The sequence below is a fragment of the Salmo trutta genome, chromosome 13 (genome assembly GCF_901001165.1).
Source record: "Salmo trutta chromosome 13, fSalTru1.1, whole genome shotgun sequence".
NCBI classification, from domain to species: Eukaryota; Metazoa; Chordata; class Actinopteri; order Salmoniformes; family Salmonidae; genus Salmo; species Salmo trutta.
Window position 1 is genome coordinate 31,937,168 of NC_042969.1, and position 22,863 is coordinate 31,960,030.

The 22,863-nt window shown below is 41.8% G+C and overlaps 1 protein-coding gene and 1 long non-coding RNA gene across 4 annotated transcripts in view; one reads left to right on the top strand and one right to left on the bottom strand.

Moving 5' to 3' along the window:
* Window positions 1-766: 766 nt before the first annotated feature.
* LOC115205652 (androgen receptor) overlaps window positions 767-22,863 on the bottom strand; it is a 42,772-nt gene continuing 20,675 nt past the window's right edge. The window contains exons 4-10 of one of the 2 annotated variants that reach the window (XM_029771843.1): window positions 16,842-16,982; window positions 16,414-16,623; window positions 9,831-9,882; window positions 9,656-9,748; window positions 9,170-9,300; window positions 8,934-9,085; window positions 767-2,871 (exon numbers count right to left, since the gene is read on the bottom strand). In XM_029771843.1, the coding sequence (XP_029627703.1) occupies window positions 2,704-2,871; window positions 8,934-9,085; window positions 9,170-9,300; window positions 9,656-9,748; window positions 9,831-9,882; window positions 16,414-16,623; window positions 16,842-16,982 (947 nt within the window). In that variant the 3' untranslated portion in view covers window positions 767-2,703. Of the gene's footprint in view, window positions 2,872-8,933; window positions 9,086-9,169; window positions 9,301-9,655; window positions 9,801-9,830; window positions 9,883-16,413; window positions 16,624-16,841; window positions 16,983-22,863 lie in introns of both variants that reach the window. The other variant, XM_029771841.1, reaches the window with a different exon arrangement.
* Window positions 10,576-16,260, top strand: LOC115205655 (uncharacterized). Of its 2 annotated transcripts, XR_003880656.1 has the most exons (4): window positions 10,576-10,819; window positions 10,916-11,043; window positions 11,084-11,545; window positions 16,191-16,260. It is a non-coding gene; the product is annotated as an uncharacterized LOC115205655 (long non-coding RNA). The 2 variants fall into 2 exon arrangements; XR_003880655.1 differs by lacking the exon at window positions 10,576-10,819 and having other exon boundaries at window positions 10,829-11,043.

Below are 22,863 nucleotides of genomic sequence, written 5' to 3' on the forward strand. Positions count from 1 at the left end.
AAGTAGTGCACTATATAGGGGATAGGATAAGTAGTGCACTATAAAGGGTTCCATTTAGGACAATACCTTGTAGACAAAGTAGACTATTTAGGCCCTGTTCCAATCTCCATACTACCATACCACTTGGAGTACATGCTTCATACTAAGAGTCGTACTAGTGTGGACATTGGAATACAGCTTAGGGGTTGAGCCCTAAACCATATTCTTATCTGGTTTCATCAACATGTGAGGATTTCAACATAAAACATTGAGGGAAAGACAGATTGTTGAGGCATGTTCATGAATAATACATTAAGAAAGTTATGAGATCAGAAAAGACGGTTTTCATTATAAGGAGTTCATCATCTCATTCCTCTGCCCAGCACATGATGATATAAGATTGTTCCAGCATGTAGAACTAATGTGGTTGGTATCAACGTGGCAGACTGTCTGTCGTAACCCAGTCCTACGTCACTGCCAGCTGGTCTTCATTTGCCGCTTGTTGCAGTAACAGGGCCGTCCACTAGATGGCTGTAGTTGAACACTGAACTGCTCTACTCAGTTGTTATTAATCATGTTTGATGTGGGCTCTTTTTGGGCTGAGAAATAAAAACTACAAGACCCATAAGCAGATGATCACTGGGGCCTGTTCAGGATGCAACATTTTTTTTCTTCCAGAAAGAGATAGAAATGTATTGTGTTTCTCAAGTAGAATAGGGAATTGTGTTGGCTTTGTTTCCCTTTCTGCAACGTCGTGAAAATATAACCTCACTGAATAGAACACACCTTTTGGAATAGTGAGGTAAGGTATTTATTTGGTAAGTAGAAATGTGAACTCAGATAGCATAAAGTATTGATGAAGCTCAATACGTCAATAGATGGTAACACCTTACCTGAGGGAGAAATATAAGCTTTTTATGGAAAATTACTGTGATTGAGTCAGAAATTGGCACCCTATTCCCTACATAGTGCACTAGTTTTGACCAGAGCCCTATGGGTCCTACTCAAATGTAGTGCACTAAAAGGAATAGGATGTCATTTTGGATACAGACTGTATGTCTGTTTCCCTCTCACATAGAACACTTACATACAAATCACATGATGCTAAATAAAGCCCACAGTGATGTGGAATATAGGTTGTTTTATTTGTTAGAATTTAAAGAGTTTTAAACAAGTCTGATTTGTTTTTATAGAATATGCAACGTATAATGCATTTTATATTTACAGATATTGTGTTATATATAAATGTCTATAGAGTATGAATGATGGCTTATTCAGAAGAATTATGTCTTATTTTGACAGTGTTTAACATACTACTACATTTACTGAAACTATGAAAGAGTATATAACAGTAAACTGAAAAGAGAGAAAAACAACAGTCTTAAATGTACATTCAGGATCAAACCCTAGCTTGAGATCAGGGGGTCTAACGTAATCAACGCAGAGGAAGGGTATGGGTTGGACCCTGGGGAGACCAACTGACCCCTCTTATTGAAGCCATGAAGTTCAAGGCCGACTGTGGTACTGCAGGCTGTTGTTTCCAGAAAGCAGGATCTCCCATCATAGTGAATGGGAAAATGGTGATCTTCGTTGTCAATATTAGAGAAAAAAAAACAACAAATAGCAATCAAACATAACCATGTTACCAATAATTGCTTATATTAGAACAGATGTATGTCCTTGAACCGATTATATAAAAAAAATACAATTGTACAAAGTTATAAGGATAATTCAGTTGCTATGTTAGCCTGCAGTACCCCGGTCGGCCTTCAACTTGAGATACTCAAGTTCGTTGCAGGCAGCACTGAGGTAGCCTGCAACGTCCCTTCCTGGAGTAGCTCAAACTGTGCATGTTATGTCGACATACATATCCCCATGAGACGCCATTTTAGCAAGCTTAAACCCACTTCTTAACCTTCAAATGCGACATTGAGTCTTCACATAGGAATTAATGGTGTGACATCATCGACGGCTTTGTCCATTCATTTACAGTCAATGGTTGGTCCTCTAGGAAGGTGTTTTGTGATATATTGAACCAGGGCTGGCCCTAGCTTTTTGGAGCCCCACACCATGCGGGTAAAACATTTTAGTGGTCCCCCTCTTGACGGCAAATATAAAGCAAATTTAAGTTTTAAAGTACATTTCCTAAAATTCAACACATTTAGCTATGGGGCGTAGAAAAATGTTGTGGTTTTAAGTCACATTTTCTGAAATTCTACAAATTTTTGTCCACATGGGGTAGCCAGAAGATCTTGCAGATTTAACACAAATTTCCTACAATTCTACACATTTTGCCATGTTCATATGATATCTGAGTGAGAGTGACTTGACAAAATCAATGGAGGCCCCCTGGAGGTCAGGCGCCTGGGTACATGCGTGCCTGGTCATTAGTTGGCCATGATTACTACAAGGTGTAGACAGCTGGCTAGGCTAACTTACCAATCTAAATAAATGTTTGCTGACATGGGCTAATTGAGTAACTTTCAGAGACTGACATTCCAAGAGAAAAACTGCCGAAGCACTACCAAATTTAAAAATGTCAGCTCGTGTATTCTATTTTAACTCTCAACATTAAGTTGACACTCCGACTGAGTGACCCTCTAGCAAGGTGCATTGTGATAGGATGACCCTCTAGCAAGGTGCATTGTGATAGGATGACCCTCTAGCAAGGTGCATTGTGATAGGATGACCCTCTAGCCAGGTGCATTGTGATAGGATGACCCTCTAGCAAGGTGCATTGTGAAAGAGGATTGGCTGAACTATGCCTGTGAGTATCTTGGGCACGTGAACGCTGACGATCTCAGAGATCATCTCTGGATAGCTGACTCTGGTGGGCAGAGACTGGGCCTGGATAAACAGATCATAGGTGAACTGGTGCAGCTTCCTCACAATCTGAGAGCGAGAGAGAGAGTGAGGGGGGAGAGAGAGGGGGGGAGAGAGAGAGAGAGCGAGAGAGAGGGAGAGAGTGTCAACTGTCAGCAACACCAAAGAGGCCAAACAGGCCAGGGGTTAGTGGTTAGGGATATAAGCAGGGCCGGCTCTGAGCATAGGCGACATAAGCGGTTGCTTAGGGCCCCCAGCCGCTACGGCCCCCAACCCTCAAAAATACTTTAGGAACTCAGTTGGGGTCTAAACTTACTGTTGAGAGTTATAATAGTAGAACACACAAGAACTGTTGCTAGAACGTGCAAAATTCTGACCGGATTACGTAACGAACCAAAGCGTCTGTTGCTATGCTGGTTGTTTGTTCTCTATTTTACCTCGTAGCGGTCGCGAAGGAAGGATGCGTCATATTAAGGTGTCTAGCTATAAGTTAAACCTGATCAATCAAATGGATAGGTGTAAGCAATTATGGTTATTCCAAATGTCCTTAACTAGGTGTCTTCGCTAGACAGACACAGAGAGGGGGGAGGAGGAAAGTGAGAAAGAAAGGATGAAAGTGAGGAGAGGGAGAGAGGTGGGAAAATAATGGAAGACAGAGGGACAGATGAAGAGAGAGAAACAGAGAGAGAAAAACAGCAGTGTAAATGTACTTAGACTAGAGTATTTCAACACCTCTTCTCTTCCAACTTGTTAGGCAATCATATCTACCTACGGGGGAAGGATGGCCAGCCGCACAGGAGGGTGATTTTTTACTAAGGAGGAGAAGGAGGCCGTGCTGACCAAGATGCATGCTGGCCATTTCGGAGCGAAGCGCATGATTGCCAAAATCAACCCACGCTTCTTCTGACAGGGAATTGTCAAGGTGGACAAATGGGCAAGTGAAATAACCTTTTGTTTATCATTCACATTCTATTATATCTGAAATGATTATGATTTCAATGAATGTCATATCAGAGAGCACACAATGTTTCAATTTGTAACTTTGTGCTTAAACATTTACGTCATTTAGCAGACGCTCTTATCCAGAGCGTTTTTTAAAGGTCAGTACCTGTCTAGCCTGCCAGAAGTTTGAGAGGGCGAAGACTGTGGTGCCGGAGTTGAAGCCCATCAAAGTTGTTTCATCATGGCACATGATTGGTAAGTGTCCCAATTCAAATTTTGCCCTGACAGGTTGTTTGTAATGGTTTCTTTATTTGACCACAGCAAAGTTCAATATTATAGTGTGTGTCAGTATCCTTACAAATATGAACATCTGCATACTGTATGACACAGATACGGGAAAGAATAAAGTAATCTTCTCTCTAATACTTTACATGTTAGAGGTGGACCTCATTGGACCCTTCACGAAATCCAGGAATGGCAACAGCTGGTGTCTGCCGGCGACCGATCACTCTACCAAGTGGGTGGAGGCAATTCCCATTAAGGTCAGTACAGGAAGAGTACGTGCTTAACTCTAAATTCCCTTCTGTAACCCATTAAAAAAGGTGCTTGGAACCAAAAATTGATTTTTGTTTTGTATGATACCCATCAAGGACGAGACTGGCGAGGCCACCTCCAAGGCAATGATGGACATCTTCAACACCCACGGTCATCTTGAGTGACCGGGATCATGAACGCTGGAATAAGTTACGGATGTTATAGGTTATATTCTGTCACCAATGGTTTGTTTTATTTATTTTTTTACAATTTGTTTTTCCGTGGTACATAAACAGACATATTTCAATATCTTACATTGTCAATAGATATCCCTATCCTAGCCCCTCCTCCAGGTTTGGTGAATGGACCAACCAGACTCTCAAGACTGCCATGGGCAAGTCCCTTGATTGGTACCAGGAAGGATGGGAGAACTACTGGAAGGTCATTCTCTTTGCACACAACAGCAGCATCCAGGCCTCCACCTAGTACGGACGCGAGTCGCAGCTGTTGACTGAGGCAATTGTATATACAATTATTGTATATACTGTTGTTGTTTGTCTATTGCTATTTTTATATAAAGGTACTTTCAGATCACTGAAACCCCACCTGATGGAAGCTGTGGAACCAGTTCAGAACGCTCGAGGACTACAGTACCTTCAGGCATGGACTGAGGAGGATCTGGAGGTTTTTGACCAGGTAAAAATGATTGTCCGCTGTCAATTTATTTTCTGTCCCTCCAAGAGATATGTAAGAAATGTATTTGTAATACGAAATAGAATAGCATTTATTCCTTTTATCAATCAAGGTGAGACTGAACATGGACAAGGCGCAGGAGAAACAGAAGGAGAGCTACCGGAGCAGAATCAGGAAGGGGACTGAGTGCTAATACATCAGGGCGAATTACTAGGTTTGTAAGATGGACGAAAGAAAGGTGACACCTGGGAAACCTCGCTGCTCTTTCACTCCTAGCTGGGGTCACCATCAGTTAAAGTGAATACAGAAAATCTCAGATAATAACTATTTGCATTTGCACATCAAATAACCTGAAGCTAGTTTTAGTTCCCCTAACACTGATATTTTCCTCTTTTGCCTTCCTAGGGTTTCCTCGGTGGAAGCCAACAATCTCCTACAGTTGGAGCACTTGGACGGTCGACCAGTGAAAGCACTGACGCCCTACACATCAGCGAAGCCCAATAGACAAAGTATGTTCAGCTTTGGTTGACAGAAACAAGAAGAAAAGCAAGAAATAGTAGTTATGCTAAGCCTATAAAAATGTACTTCTCCAATATCATACTCTATCCTACTCTATCATACTCTATCATACTTTATCATAGTCTATCATTCTCTATCATACTCTATCATACTTTATCATAGTCTATCATACTCTATCAGACTGGGCACATAATATGTGAGATACACAGATGAACTGAAAACACTAGCACTGTAAACACTCAGAACAAAGAGAGCATCAGCGCCTGGACTTTGCAGTCTCCCTCTTCAAGTCTCCCTTCTGAGACTGACTGCCTGTTGAGAACAGGTGACAGGCAGAACCTCCCACCCACACAGCAACCCTCTCCTCTATATTCCACACACCAGAATTCAGTATTTTTGTCTATGATTGCCATGTTAGTGTACAAAAAATCTGTGAAGATAAATGAATGACACAACTGTACCAAAAACTATCGAAGTTTATATATTCAAATCTTAAATATTGCCAGGTTGGTTTTCACAGTTGTTTCACAATGTGTTCATTATTGAAAGTTGTAAAGTATCCTTTGATGTTATTTATTTGTTCTACATTATTCATTGTTGTATTGTAGGACCTACAATAGATATATATATATATTCAACCACAAGGGAGTACTAATGAGCTATGTGAGATAGAAAAAATGAATCCTAAAAGAGGTCTAGTGAAAATATAGTATTTCAGTGTAGATAAGGGAAGGGCAGGTTCAAATGAAACATGACGGCCAGACAAGCCAGTGTATGAATCAAACGGATTTGCATATGAATGGAGTGGAAATTAGCTGACTTCCTGGTCTGTCAGGTAAGTAACTTTAATGTGTCAAGCAGATTACACGTTTTATTTGACATTTCCGAAACGTAGTAATGTTTAAGCCATGGATTTCATGTTGTAATGTTAACAAGGTACCCAAAAGTAGTTTGAATTAATGTTTTCATTTTGTCAGCTAAATAAAACTTGTTTAAACAGCGAAATTGCTGCGGAAATCCGCCTTGTTTGCATAGCGATGATGAAAAGAATGTAATTTAGGCTGTAATTAGGTAATCCCACCGTTGATATAGCAACGGACACTAACAGTTTATCGAATTCCATTGTGACGCAGAAGGGGACACTATTTAGCCAGGGGACATTATTTGTCATGACAGGCCCCCAAAACGTAGGCTGGCCCTTGGTAGTATATTACCAGGTGAAGGTAGTCCGCTGGAACAGGTGTTGTGTGCGGGTTACGGGTTAGAGGTCAGGGATAGGTCAGTTCTGTGGCTACCATGGCGCAGAGAGCTCTGTAAATATTGTACATATTTGAAGTTTTAGTTGTTTTCTTTTTTAATCAATTTTTTATTTTGTTAGCTAAGTAAGTTTTGATTGTATATATTGTAGCAACCCTGGGTTTATATGTGCGGATATCGACTGCAAGAAGAGCATGTTCTTACGCTCTGGGCTTCAGGCCAGAAGGTTGGGGGTTTGAGCCGCACTTCCTGCCTGATTCATTACAATATATTGATCCACGGCAGTGCAAGACCGGCAAGTCAGTTATTTTACCAACTGAACTGAGAAGCTAGCTATTTAGCTACCAACTTTATTTGAAACAACAAGAGATGGCAGAGGCTTGAAATAAACTACTGGGGAAAAACTTAGAGATCCTCTGCCATCTTCAAAATTCTCCAAGGTGGACTATCGCTTTTGACTGTAGTCAGCTTCATTCCATAAAGCTTAGCGGCTGCATTGCTTCACCCAGGTTGGTGCTACATGTTTTACCAAGGGAAGAGGTGACCTGACTTCTAACTTGTTTCCCCCCTGGATCTAAGCATCGTTTCACCCCTGCTCATCCACATCTCGGCCCGTCCTTCATCTGGGCCTCAACTCTTCATCTGGGTCTCAACCCTTCATCTGGGCTTCAACACTTCATCTGGGCCTCAACTCTTCATCTGGGTCTCAACCCTTCATCTGGGCTTCAACACTTCATCTGGGCCTCAACCATTCATCTGTGCCTCAACCATTTATCTGGGCCCCAAGCCTTCATCTGGGCTTCAACCCTTCATCTGGGCCTCAACCCTTCATCTGGGCTTCAACCCTTCATCTGGGCCTCAACACTTCATCTGGGCTTCAACCATTTATCTGGGCCCCAAGCCTTCATCTGGGCTTCAACCCTTCATCTGGGCCTCAACCCTTCATCTGGGCCTCAACCCTTCATCTGGGCTTCAACCCTTCATCTGGGACTCAACCATTTATCTGGGCCCCAACCCTTCATCTGGGCTTCAACCCTTCATCTGGGCTTCAACCCTTCATCTGGGCTTCAACCCTTCATCTGGGCTTCAACCCTTCATCTGGGCCTCAATCCTTCATCTGGGCCTCAACCCTTCATCTGGGCTTCAACCCTTCATCTGGGCTTCAACTCTTCATCTGGGCCTTAACCCTTGGGCTCCCGAATGGCGCAGGGGTCTAAGACACTGCATCTCAGTGCTAGAGGAGTCACTACAGACCCTGGTTCAGTGGTCTAAGACACTGCATCTCAGTGCTTGAGGCGTCACTACAGACACCCTGGTTCGAATCCAGGCTGTATCACAACCGGCAGTGATTGGGAGTCCCATACGGCGGTGCACTATAGGCCCAGCGTTGTCCGGGTTTGGCCGGTGTAGGCTGTCATTGTAAATAAGAATTTGTTCTTAACTGACTTACCTAGTTAAATAAAGGTGACATTTAAAAAAAAAAAAAAAAAAAGTATAATCTGGACCTCAACCCTTCATCTGGACCTCAACCCTTCATCTGGACCTCAACCCTTCATCTGGACCTCAACCCTTCATCTGGACCTCAACCCTTCATCTGGACCTCGGTCGGTAGAGATGTGGACGGCACGGGTGAGGTAAGTGCACATGTAGAGTGGATCGGACACAGGATGTGACCTGTTGGACTGGCACCTGCCTCTGTGGATGACTGTGAAAGACTGTGGATGACTGTGAAAGACCTTCCAGCTAGAACTGTCAATAGGCTAACGAGGCTAACTGAAAGATTTTGCTGTTTTAAGAGCGTCATTGAGATTCTTGCTGTAATGAAAAGCGCTATACTAATTAAATGTATTATTATCATTATTATTATCATTAAATTACCGGACGTAGTTGTGTTAGCTGGAACAGGTGTTGGTTAGGGGTTAGAGGTCAGGGTTAGTGTATATTACCGGGTGTAGGAAGTCCAGTAGCTGTGTTAGCTGGAACAGGTGTTGTGTAGGGGTTAGAGGTCAGGGTTAGTGTATATTACTGGGTGTAGGAAGTCCAGTAGCTGTGTTAGCTGGAACAGGTGTTGGTTAGGGGTTAGAGGTCAGGGTTAGTGTATATTACCGGGTGTAGGAAGTCCAGTAGCTGTGTTAGCTGGAACAGGTGTTGGTTAGGGGTTAGAGGTCAGGGTTAGTGTATATTACCGGGTGTAGGAAGTCCAGTAGCTGTGTTAGCTGGAACAGACGTTGTGTGTGGTGTTTTTCTCCGTGTTGGCTGGCCAGACGAACCAGCTCCTTGATGTAAGAGATCCTCAGTTCGTCAAAACACTTCTGATTCCTCAGACCCTCCACAGGGACTAAAAGACACAAAGCAATAAGCAAATATTGAACCAGATAATGATACAGTCACTTAGTTTCAGTGTGTCAGTGATGTGACTCACTGATGCTGAAGAGGAGCAGAGCCTTCATACAGAGGAACTCTTCCTGGGTGACTCTGAGCATACAGAACCTCTGGGACAGCAGACGGAACTGGACACAGTGTTCATACATACTGGACACACGCATCCTCTGACTGGGGTGGGGGTGGGGGGGGGGGGGTAGAGAGAGGAGAGAGAGACAGACGGAGCGAAAGCGAGGGAGAGAAAGAGGGTGAGGAGAGAGAGAGTAATGTTTACTAATGTTTCCCTTGTTTATTTCAATTTTTTTATTGTCTATTCCATTTGGTAACATGTGTTTCCCATGCTAATAAATTGAATTGCGAGGGAGAGAGAGAGGGAGTTAGGATGAGAGGGAGTGAAATTGATTGAGAGTGTTGTTATATAACCAATAATACAACATTTCAAATTTCAAACATTTCCCTTGTTTATTGTCTAGAGACAGAGAGAGATTGTCTTCAATATTGTATTCAGCAAGACAATAGTACTCACTCATTGAAGATGAGGTCAGGAGCGAAGTAGAGCTCTCTAGCGTCTGTATTAGTGTAAGATCTCCAGCCCAGAGCGAACACCATCAACCCCAGCCATGAAGACTGGATCACTGACATCTGGTCTTCTACATGCAGCTCTCTGAAACCTACACAGAGAGAACACCATCAACCCCAACCATGAAGACTGGATCACTGACATCTGGTCTTCTACATGCAGCTCTCTGAAACCTACACAGAGAGAACACCATCAACCCCAGCCATGAAGACTGGATCACTGACATCTGGTCTTCTACATGCAGCTCTCTGAAGCTCACAGTGCAGGGAGAATAAAATGCGTTATGAGTAGAGCCCCCTCTGGTGGGAAGGACATAGAAAACTAGAACCGAGGCTACAGCACTGGTATCAGTCATACACAGACCAGCTGTCTGTCCCCCAGCTCTCTCTATCACACCTGGGTTAGAGAGTTGGTACCATGTAATGGTTAGGTAACAGTAGGATACAGTGTTAGAGAGTTGGTACCATGTAGTGGTTAGGTAACAGTAGGATACAGGGTTAGTACCATGTAGTGGTTAGGTAACAGTAGGATACAGGGTTAGTACCATGTAGTGGTTAGGTAACAGTAGGATACAGTGTTAGAGAGTTGGTACCATGTAGTGGTTAGGTAACAGTAGGATACAGGGTTAGTACCATGTAGAGGTTAGGTAACAGTAGGATACAGTTTTAGAGGGTTGGTACCATGTAGTGGTTAGGTAACAGTAGGATACAGGGTTAGTACCATGTAGTGGTTAGGTAACAGTAGGATACAGTTTTAGAGGGTTGGTACCATGTAGTGGTTAGCTAACAGTAGGATACAGTGTTAGAGAGTTGGTACCATGTAGTGGTTAGGTAACAGTAGGATACAGTGTTAGAGGGTTAGTACCATGTAGTGGTTAGGTAACAGTAGGATACAGGGTTAGTACCATGTAGTGGTTAGGTAACAGTAGGATACAGGGTTAGAGGGTTAGTACCATGTAGTGGTTAGGTAACAGTAGGATACAGTGTTAGAGAGTTGGTACCATGTAGTGGTTAGGTAACAGTAGGATACAGTGTTAGCGGGTTGGTACCATGTAGTGGTTAGGTAACAGTAGGATACAGTGTTAGAGAGTTGGTACCATGTAGTGGTTAGGTAACAGTAGAATACAGTGTTAGAGAGTTGGTACCATGTAGTGGTTAGGTAACAGTAGGATACAGTGTTAGAGGGTTGGTACCATGTAGTGGTTAGGTAACAGTAGGATACAGGGTTAGTACCATGTAGTGGTTAGGTAACAGTAGGATACAGGGTTAGTACCATGTAGTGGTTAGGTAACAGTAGGATACAGTGTTAGAGGGTTGGTACCATGTAGTGGTTAGGTAACAGTAGGATACAGGGTTAGTACCATGTAGTGGTTAGGTAACAGTAGGATACAGTGTTAGAGAGTTGGTACCATGTAGTGGTTAGGTAACAGTAGGATACAGTGTTAGCGGGTTGGTACCATGTAGTGGTTAGGTAACAGTAGGATACAGTGTTAGAGAGTTGGTACCATGTAGTGGTTAGGTAACAGTAGGATACAGTGTTAGAGAGTTGGTACCATGTAGTGGTTAGGTAACAGTAGGATACAGTGTTAGAGAGTTGGTACCATGTAGTGGTTAGGTAACAGTAGGATACAGTGTTAGAGAGTTGGTACCATGTAGTGGTTAGGTAACAGTAGGATACAGTGTTAGAGGGTTGGTACCATGTAGTGGTTAGGTAACAGTAGGATACAGTGTTAGAGAGTTGGTACCATGTAGTGGTTAGGTAACAGTAGGATACAGGGTTAGAGAGTTGGTACCATATAGTGGTTAGGTAACAGTAGGATACAGTGTTAGAGGGTTGGTACTGTTAAGTTCATGTTTTAAGTATCCCTATATTTCTGTTATTACGGAGCTATCACTCAGTCAAGAGTGCGCCTGCGCAGGATGTCTGTTCGTTGATGGACCTAGCCTAGAGTGCAATGGCTACCTTGTAGTGTGTTCATACGGTATAGTAAACTTTGTTAAACTGGAACCTTGTCGTTTTGTCATTTCGAGTTAACATTGGTAGCAGAGGATGGCTAATAACTACAATGTGCCACCTCGCTTCGACGAGAACAGGTCGTACGAAAATTGGAAAAATGAACTTGGAATCTGGACACGGGTTACTAATCTGGACGGGAAAAAGCAAGCACTTGCAGTGGTATTATGGCTCGATGGAAGAGCGAGAGATACAGCACTGGAAATATCCGTTGAGGATTTGAACAATGATGATGGTATGGGAACTTTGATCAGAGCACTGGATTCTGTATTTCTTAAAGAAGAGAAAGACCGTGCCTACGAGGCATATTCAAACTGTGACAGTGTTACGAGAGATATTTCGGTTGCAATGACGGACTACATCATTGATTTTGAACAGAGGTACAACAGGATGCGCAAGTACAACATGGTTCTCCCGGATGCAGTGTTAGCTTTCAAGTTGCTAGATACTGCCTGTCTAGATGGTAGGGAGAAACAGTTGGCTTTGACTGCTTGTGCTGTACTGACTTTTGCATCAATGAAGTCGGCACTAAAAATCATTTTTGGTGAAAAGACGTCTGTCGCGCCGGAATGCAAGTGAGTGATGCAGCATATTACACTGAGCAGCAGACAAAAGGCGCCAAAAAGTCACGTTCTCAAGACAACCAGAAGATGGCGCCATTTCCCGGCACAAATCCACTGGACAAATATGGAAGGAGATCAAACATTTTAGACATTTTAGTCATTTAGCAGACGCTCTTATCCAGAGCGACTTACAGTAGTGAACGCATACATTTCATACAATTTCATACATTTTTTTTTTTCCTGTGCTGGCCCCCCGTGGGAATCGAACCCACAACCCTGGTGTTGTAAACACCATGCTCTACCAACTGAGCTAAATGTGCTGTTTGTCAAAGCATTTACATTTAAGTCATTTAGCAGACGCTCTTATCCAGAGCGACTTACAAAAAGCACTTACCATTCGGTTAAAGACTGTCCTCATAAAAATGAATAAAAAAAATGAATAAGTTAAACTAACAGGAAAATGTAAACACAGATAATAGAGCAGTGTAACATTACACTGTTTTCAAATGAATCTGCTTCTGATACTGAGATTTTTATAGTTGAATCCTTAGGATCTGCTGTGATTGATACTGCATGTACATGGACAGTGTGTGGTGAAAAATGGCTTGATAGCTACGTCAGTGAACTAAATATAAAAGAAGTACAAAATATGATTGACACACCAAGCAACAGAGCTTTCAAATTTGGAGATGGGAGAATTGTCCATTCTACCAAGAGAGTTAAGATACCAGCAAAAATGTGTCAGACTAAGTGTCACATTGAAACAGAGGTGGTCCCTACAGATGTCCCCTCACTATTAAGCAAAGCTTCCCTCAAGAAGGCAGGGGCTGTACTAGACATAAAAAATGACAAGGCGGTGATGTTTAAACAACCAGTGACTCTTGAACTTACTACCTCAGGCCACTATTGTGTAAACATTTTAGACAAAGACATCACACAGAGTCCATGCAAAAATTTGATTCTGACGGACCCAGAGCACATGGAGATTCTGACAGTCACAGAGAACATGAACACAAAAGAAAAACACAAAGTATTGTAAAAGATTCACAAACAGTTTGGACATGCTACAGTTGACAGACTTCAGAAGTTACTCAGCAGTTCAGGGAATAATGATGAGTATTTCCATTCTACAGCAGATAGTTAACAGTTGTGAGACATGTCAAAAATACAGTAAACCTAAGCCCAAACCAGCTGTTGGTTTGCCACTGGCTTCCAAGTACAATGAAACAGTGGCTGTAGATCTACATGAGTTAGCACCAAGTGTGTGGTACCTTCACATAATCCACCACTTCACACGCTTCAGCGCTGGAAGCATTGTGAATACAAAGAAACCCAGTGACATCGTCAGGCACTTCATTCATTCCTGGGTAAGTGTGCATGGCCCGCCCCAGAAATTGTACAGTGACAATGGAGGAGAATTAAATAATAATGAAATAAGAGAAATGGCAGAGAAATTCAACATGGAAGTTAAAGACATTGGCCAAAAATGTGTCTCAACAAGGTGGGTGTGTACCCTTAAAGAATCCTTAACTGGAATAGTGCCTAAAGCACGTCTAGTGGCTAGAGGTTTAGAGGAGCTGGCTGCTAAACAACTCCCAAAAGACTCATCTAGTGGCTAGAGGTTTAGAGGAGCTGGCTGCTAAACAACTCCCAAAAGACTCATCTAGTGGCTAGAGGTTTAGAGGAGCTGGCTGCTAAACAACTCCCAAAAGACTCATCTAATGGCTAGAGGTTTAGAGGAGCTGGCTGCTAAACAACTCCCAAAAGACTCATCTAGTGGCTAGAGGTTTAGAGGAGCTGGCTGCTAAACAACTCCCAAAAGACTCATCTAGTGGCTAGAGGTTTAGAGGAGCTGGCTGCTAAACAACTCCCAAAAGACTCATCTAGTGGCTAGAGGTTTAGAGGAGCTGGCTGCTAAACAACTCCCAAAAGACTCATCTAGTGGCTAGAGGTTTAGAGGAGCTGGCTGCTAAACAACTCCCAAAAGACTCATCTAGTGGCTAGAGGTTTTGAGGAGCTGGCTGCTAAACAACTCCCAAAAGACTCATCTAGTGGCTAGAGGTTTTGAGGAGCTGGCTGCTAAACAACTCCCAAAAGACTCATCTAGTGGCTAGAGGTTTAGAGGAGCTGGCTGCTAAACAACTCCCAAAAGACTCATCTAATGGCTAGAGGTTTAGAGGAGCTGGCTGCTAAACAACTCCCAAAAGACTCATCTAGTGGCTAGAGGTTTAGAGGAGCTGGCTGCTAAACAACTCCCAAAAGACTCATCTAGTGGCTAGAGGTTTAGAGGAGCTGGCTGCTAAACAACTCCCAAAAGACTCACCGACATGCGCCTCAGAGTCACTCAGATTGCTGATGTCAGTGATCTGCCAGAAAAAATGGAAACTTAATTCCATAGACATCAAATCTGCATTTTTGCAGGGAACAGAGCTGTCAAGGGACATTCACATCAGACCTCCACCTGAAGCTAAACGCGAAGGAACACTGTGGAAACTAAAAAAGTGTGTGTATGGACTGGCAGATGCATCACTCTACTGGTACAACAAAGTCAAGGCAACAATGCTGAATACAGGTGGAAAACTGTCACAAGTGGATCCTGCAGTCTTCTATTGGCTTGATCAAGACTGCAGTGTGACTGGAGTACTTGCCTGTCATGTTGATGACTTCATCTGGGGTGGCTCACAGACCTTTGCTACAACTGTGATTCCAAACCTCAAATCTGTTTTCCAGGTCGGCCGTGAGGAGCATGATCATTTTTGTTATGTTGGCATAGAGTTTATTACAGTTGACGGAACAATACTGATGCAACAGGAGAGCTATATCAAGAATCTTCAACCTATCCACATGGATTCTTCAAGAGCCGTACAAAGGAATTCCCCTCTGTGGAATTGAAGCTGATCAATTGTGGTCAAAGATAGGACAAATTTTATGGGTTGCTAGATAGCGTAGACCTGATGTAATGTTTGATGGTTGCAACTTGGCATCTAACACAAAACACGCCACTGTACAAACCATTCATGAGGCAAACAAAGTTGTTCGTAAACTGAAATCACAACAAGTGACTTTAAAGTTTCAGCATGTTGGAAAAGATGACTCTTTGAAACCAGTTGTCTTCAGTGATGCTTCGCTAGGGAACCTTACAGATGGAGGCACACAAGGTGGACATCTAATCGTGTTAATGGGTGAAGGAGGAAGATTCTCACCCATCTGTTGGCAGTCAAAAAGGATCAGAAGGGTTGTCCGAAGCACACTTGCTGGAGAAACACTTGCTCTTGCGGATGGAATTGACAATGCTATCTTTCTTGCAACTCTGTTCTCAGAGCTTAACACTGGTGAGACAAAACGGCACATTCTACTTGTAGTTTGTGTCACTGACAACTACTCATTAGTTGATGCTGTGAAGTCAACCAAGTCTGTCACAGAGAAAAGACTTCATCTTGAGATTAGCAACATCAAGGAACTTATTCAAGCACAGAGAATCCAGCGGATTCTGTGGTCGACCACAAAGGAACAGCTTGCTGACTGTCTGACTAAAAAGGGAGCATCCGGTCTTGTGCTCCTACAGGCAATCAGTAATGGAAAGTGGCAGCTTGAGTAATACAAATAAAAACTGTCACACAACCCATTTGTAATGGGGAACTTGAATAATACCTGGACATTTAATTATGTTGTTGATGTTTAATTTGTCTTTAAAGAAAAGGGGGAGATTGTTAAGTTCATGTTTTAAGTATCCCTATATTTCTGTTATTACGGGGCTATCACTCAGTCAAGAGTGCGCCTGCGCAGGAAGTCTGTTCGTTGATGGACCTAGCCTAGAGTGCAATGGCTACCTTGTAGTGTGTTCATACAGTATAGTAAACTTTGTTAAACTGGAACCTTGTCGTTGTGTCATTTCGAGTTAACAGGTACCATGTAGTGGTTAGGTAACAGTAGGATACAGTGTTAGTACCATGTAGTGGTTAGGTAACAGTAGGATAGTGTTAGAGAGTTGGTACCATGTAGTGGTTAGGTAACAGTAGGATACAGTGTTAGAGGGTTGGTACCATGTAGTGGTTAGGTAACAGTAGGATACAGTGTTAGTACCATGTAGTGGTTAGGTAACAGTAGGATACAGGAAGAGTGGTTTACCTGGCATGGCTTTAGCCCAGTTCACCACAGACACCAGTTGTCTCTCTCCCAGCTCGTTGAGGCTGGACAGAAGGGAGGCGAAACAGTCTGGCTGGGAGGTGTCGTGGCCTGCATTGACCATTCCTGGCTCGATGGAACTCAGGACGTTGAGGAGGGAGGGGCGCAGGCTGGGGGAGAGGCCAAGAGCGGGAGCCTGCCGTGCATCACAGCCTGCAGAGAGGGACATGAGATGAGACAAGGCAAGCTGAATTGAGACATGAGATGAGAGACACAATGAGACCAGTTGAGACTGAATATGTGCTGCCTTTCATCCAGGTTTGGGCTAAATTCTGAATTGAGTTGTAACTGCTTTCTTAGTCAGGGCTCACTTTAAAAAATAGCATTCTGGTTAAGAAAAATATTTTACATATGGTAATATTGATCCTCACATTTAGCCTGTGGGGCAACGGTGGATAACTGTAGTCCCCCCGTCCTCTCTCCTCCCCTCTCTCCAGTCCTCTCTCTGCCAGGTGCCTGTGTTCCTCCCTCCACTCCTCCTTTCAGTGGGCCAGCTCCCCTCAGCTTCCGGCCTGAAATGCACCACACACAGAAGTAGGACAGAGAGAAAGGCCTCATTTCCACTAGGAGATATGAAGGAGACTGAGGAGCGGGGTGGCGAAAAAGAAAGCTATTTTTCCATTCACATTACATCATTGCCTTAAACTTTCATGGTGGCTGGCCATGTGACATTCTTGGTCTGCAGCTCAAATTGACCGTAAATATCACAGTAGCCACTAGCCAGAAGGCAAACTATTTAACACTGACAGAGACTTTTCTTCTGAAATATTGCACTACTTGATAATGCAACAATTCACAAGCATGTACAGCGCAACCAGAAAGTATTCAGACGTTACTTATTCTATAATGGATAAAATATATATTTTTCCTCAACATTCTACACACAATACCACATAATGGCAAAGCGAAAACGGGTTTTTAGAAATGTTTGCAAATGTATTAAAAATAGAAAAAGCTGAAATATCTTATTTGCATAAGTATTCACACCCTTTGCTATGAGACTCGAAATTCTGCTCAGGTTGATCCTGTTTCCATTGATCATCCTTGAAATGTTTCTACAACTTGATTGGAGTCCACCTGTGGTAAATTCAATTGATCGGAGATGATTTAGAAAGGCACACACCTGTCTATATAAGGTCCCACAATTGACAGTGCATGTCAAAGCAAAAACCAAGCCATGAGGTGGAAGGAATTGTCAGTAGAGCTCCGAGACCGGATTACATTGAGGCACAGATCTGGGGAATCGTACCAAAACATTTCTGCAGCATTGAAGTTCCCCAAGAACAAAGTGACCTCCATCATTCTGAAATGGAAGAAGTTTGGAACCACCAAGACTCTTCCTAGAGCTGGCCGCCTGGCCAAACTGAGCAATCGGGGGGGGGGGGGGGGGGGGGGGGGGGGGGGGGGGGGGGGGGCGTTGGTCAGGGAGGTGACAAAGAACCTGATGGTCACTCTGACAGAGTTCCTCTGTGGAGATGGGAGAACCTTCCTTGAAGGACAACTATCTCTGCAGCACTCCACCAATCAGGCCTTTATGGTAGAGTGGCCAGACGGAAACAACTCTTTAGTAAAAGGCACATGACAGCCCGCTTGGAGTTTGCCAAAAGGCACCTAAAGACTCTCAGACTATGAGAAACAAGATTATTTGGTCTGATGAAACCAAGAATTAACTCTTTGGACTGAATGCCAAGCGTCACGTCTGGAGGAAATCTGGCACCATCCCTACGGTGAAGCATGGTGGTGGCAGCATCATGCTATGGGAATGTTTTTCAGCAGCAGTGACTGGGAGACTAGTCAGGATCGAGGGAAAGATGAACGAAGTAAAGTACTGAGAGATAATTGATGAAAACCTGCTCCAGAGCGTTCACCTTCCAACAGGACAATGACCTTAAGCACACGGCCAAGACAACGCAAGTCTCTGAATGTCTTTGAGTGGCCCAACCAGAGCCCGGACTTGAAACCGATTGAACATCTCTGATAAGACCTGAATATAGCTTTGCAGCGACACTCCCTATACGACCTGACAGCGCTTGAGAGGATCTGCAGAGAAGAATGGGAGAAACTCCCCAAATACAGGGGTGCCAAGCTTGTAGCATCATACCCAAAAAGACTCAAGGCTGTAATCGCTGCCAAAGGTGCTTCAACAAAGTACTGAGTAAAGGGTCTGAATACTTACGTAAATGTAAAATTCACATTTTCTATTTTTAATAAATTTGCAAAAAAATCTAAAAACCTGTTTTTGCTTTGTCATTATGGGGTATTGTGTGTAGACTGATGATGGGAAAAATAATTTATCAACGTAACAAAATGTGGAAAAATTCAAGGGGTCTGAATACTTTCCGAATGCACTGTATTATGCAGACAATTAAAAGGTTTATTTTCTTGTCTGTAGGCTACACTCATTACATTTTAGCTTCAAGACAAAAGTCCAGAGTTGCTATAACAGCATGTTTTTATTAAGTACTGTAAACATATAAAAAAATTAAGGATTAACCCTCTCATACAAATATAAAAGTACAAAAGGCCAACCTTACAACTAACCAGGCTTCATTTGTAGCAATATCATGCAAATCATTACATGTGGAAAAGGCAAATTGTGACTGAAAACATGGGTATAAGTGACTCCGCTGCAATGAGCTGTTTTATATGGAAGCCCATACCTGCCACCCAAAAATAAAATCTGAATGCCTCATGATCTGATCTAATCTGATCAACTTTAGTCTACTGATAACAACCACAGCTGCAGGTGGGTGATTGTCATGAAATCAGTTTTAAACATGTCTGTAGCAAATTGAATTACAAATCCATGATGCATCTGCAAAAATCAACTATCATTCTGAGGACTAAGATGTCTAGTTTTTAATACATTTTTGCCTGAATTTTGTAAATTCTTCCATATTCTCATTACCGCAATGCATCTGGATGAAATTATTGGGTCATTTTATAAAATTGTACTTTAGAAAAACCTAACTGATTTGAATAAAACACAAAATATGTTGCTGCAGTTTGTCCATAAATAGGGTTGCAAAGGGTCGGAAACTTCCTGGTAAATTTCCAGAGATTTTCCATGGGAAGTTAAGCCTGGGAATTTGGGGAATTTTGCTTAAATTCATCAAAAAAGTTAGCTTATAAAACAGTGAACCTTTTTTTGTGGGATACACATAAGGCAATTCTAGGTCTTGTGGCATATTTTGGAATTGCAACCCTCTGCATGCACAGTGCACTCTTCCATCACATGTGCAGTGCACTCTTCCATCACATGCACGGCTGATTCTCAAGATCTTGCACACTAATGAGATGCTATTGAGCCCACACTACTACACTGTCTGTGCCAAGGACTACATGCTTTCTGGTAAGTTTTGATTACAATACTGGGTGGGGGTGAATATACACTACCTTTCAAAAGTTTGGGGTCACTTAGAAATGTCCTTGTTTTTGAAAGAAAAGCACATTTTTTGTCCATTAAAAATAACAGTGTAGACATTGTTAATGTTGTAAATGAGTATCGTAGCTGGAAACGGCAGATTTTTTATGGAATATCTACATAGGTGTACAGAGGCCGAAAATTCAGCAACCATCACTCCTGTGTTTCAATGGCACGTTGTGTTAGCTAATCCAAGTTTATCATTTTAAAAGGCTAATTGATCATTAGAAAACCCTTTTGCAATTATGTTAGCACAGCTGAAAACTGTTGACCTTATTTTTTTAATTTTAATTTTATTTATTATTTATTACAAAAAAATACAAGGAAGGGGTAACATTAAAGTATTAGAACATGAAGGACAAGCAATACAGCATCAAGACACTATCAAACATCTATCAGTCTTTCCTCATTGTCTGACCTTCATGTCTTAAAGTAATGATGAACTTTCTTTTCTCTTTGCTTATTTGAGCTGTTCTTGCCATAATATGGACTTGGTCTTTTACCAAATAGGGCTATCTTCTGTATACCACCCCTACCTTGTCACAACACCACTGATTGGCTCAATCACATTAAGAAGGAAATAAATTCCACAAATTATATTTTAACAAGGCACACCTGTTAATTGAAATGCATTCCAGGAGATTACCTCATGAAGCTGGTTGAGAGAATGTCAAGCATGTGCAAAGCTGCTATCAATTCAAAGGGTGGCTACTTTGAATAATCTCAAATATAAAATATATTTTGCTTTGTTTAACACTTTTTTGGTTACTACATGATTCTATATTTGTTATTTCGCAGTTTAATGTTTTTTTTATAATTATTTATTACAAAAAACACAAGGAAGATGTAACATTAAAGTATTAGAACATGAAGGACAAACAATACAGCATCAAGACACTATCAAACATGTATAAGTCTTTCCGTAACAGAGCCATCCTTATGTGTGAGGGTGCGTGTGCATGATAGTGATATTAAATATGTTATAGTTTCCTTTTTCATGATCACAATCTTGTGAAACCCGAACCCTCCAAGATCCCCCCACAGTTCCACAATAGTTTTCCCTCAACCATTCGAGACCCCTCCTACAGTCTTCCCCGAAGAAAAAAATATAAAAATACAACTAATTCCATTCCCCACCCCCAAGAACCCCCCAATGCACCAACAACCAAGAGAATGAACTAAAGAGAAAAAAGGAAAAGACAGAAGAAAACAGTAAACACTGCAAAAAAATAAATAAAAAAAATTAATTTAAAACAAAGGACATCAAGGACAACTGAAATCATAACAGCAATGCCAACTGTATATGTTTGTGTGCATGTATGGCACTATTACATGTATGTGTGTGTTCTTGTATGTGTTTATTTGAATGAGAGTGTGTGTGTATATGCATGTGTACAAACACCTGCACGGCATCAGCTTCAGGCAAACCGGCATTTGTTGTAAAAACACTGCCACTTAGTGTCATTCAAATGTACTTTTATTATGTTTTATTTAGACTTTTTTTTCTCCTTTATCTTTTGACCATCATTCTCTCTCTCACACAGCAACTCCACTCCCACTTGTCTCCAATTCCACATACCAACCCTCAGCTTCTCTCAGCCCATCCCATCCCATCCCATCAACTTCGTGTGTGTACGCAACACATATCTTTCAACTATGCTGTGATGTTTAACGTACAATTTCAATCTATCTAATCGAATAGAATCTACAGATTGCGTGTTGAAGATAAATACTTTTACTAAGAGTTTTAGTATATTAGTAATTGACTGACCCGGTCTCTCCAGATCTCCTAACAGTACTATTTCTAGGGTCAATTTTAGATCAATGTTATGCATTTTCAGCCTTTCCTGAACCTGAGACCAGAAACAGGCTACCTGAAATAAATAAATGGTCTACTGATTCTGTATCCTCACAACAAAATCTGCAGAGCTTCGATGATTTTATGGCCCAGATATTCCACATTTTGTTGGTGGCAAGAATTCTATATAATAATTTTAGCTGAAAAGCACAAAGTCTTGAATCGTGCGTTGTTTTATATATCAACTCATACACCCTGTACCATGGAATCGGTACATCAAAAATCTCTTCCCAAATATTTTGCAATCTGTATGGCACAGTTGTAAACATCCTGGTCCTCAAATGAAACTGGTATACTTTCCTATTTATGCTATTTTTATTCCTCCGCCAGTTTTGATCCTTTATATTGGGCAGAAAGACCAGTTCCCTACCTCCTCCCGCTGCCACTCACCTCCTCCATTTTTGGGGCAATGCTGTAATCAATTGGTTGTACTCTTGGATTGAGCAGACAATTCCGTACAATTCTGATAACTCCATGAAGGACATAACTCTACCCTTACAATTTACAACATAATTTAAGAACAAAATACCATTTTCAAACATCTTTCCCATAAATACATGTATTTTATCAACCAGCACATTTGAGTTCAGCCATAATGAAATTGAATGAATTGGGATGAAATTTAAATTGTAGCCAGCTCTGCAATGCTTGTTTGAAAAAGACAGATACTTTGAAAAAAGTATAATTTTCAATTAATCGAAAATGAGACATGGCAACCTGCACAAAGGCAAAAAGGCCATTTTTAAACAATGGATGAGCTTTTCTTAGTAATCTACTTGAGAACCATGTAGGGCTCAAATAAAACTTTTGAATGAGTGAAGCTTTTAGAGAGAGGTTAGTGCTTTTATATTTAATAATCTCAACCCACCCAATTCATATTCATTATATAGATTCGCTCGTTTTATTTTGCCTGGTTTAGCGTCCCAGATAAAACAAAATATTTTTTGCTCATATGTTTTGAAAAACGAATCATCAGCAGTAGGCAGCGCCATAAGTAAGTGAGTAAATTGAGATATGACTAAGGAGTTAATGTAACGTTCGTCGTATTGAGTGGACCAAAACGCACCGGGAATGTGTATACTCATCTTCTTTATTAGAAGGAAAAACACAA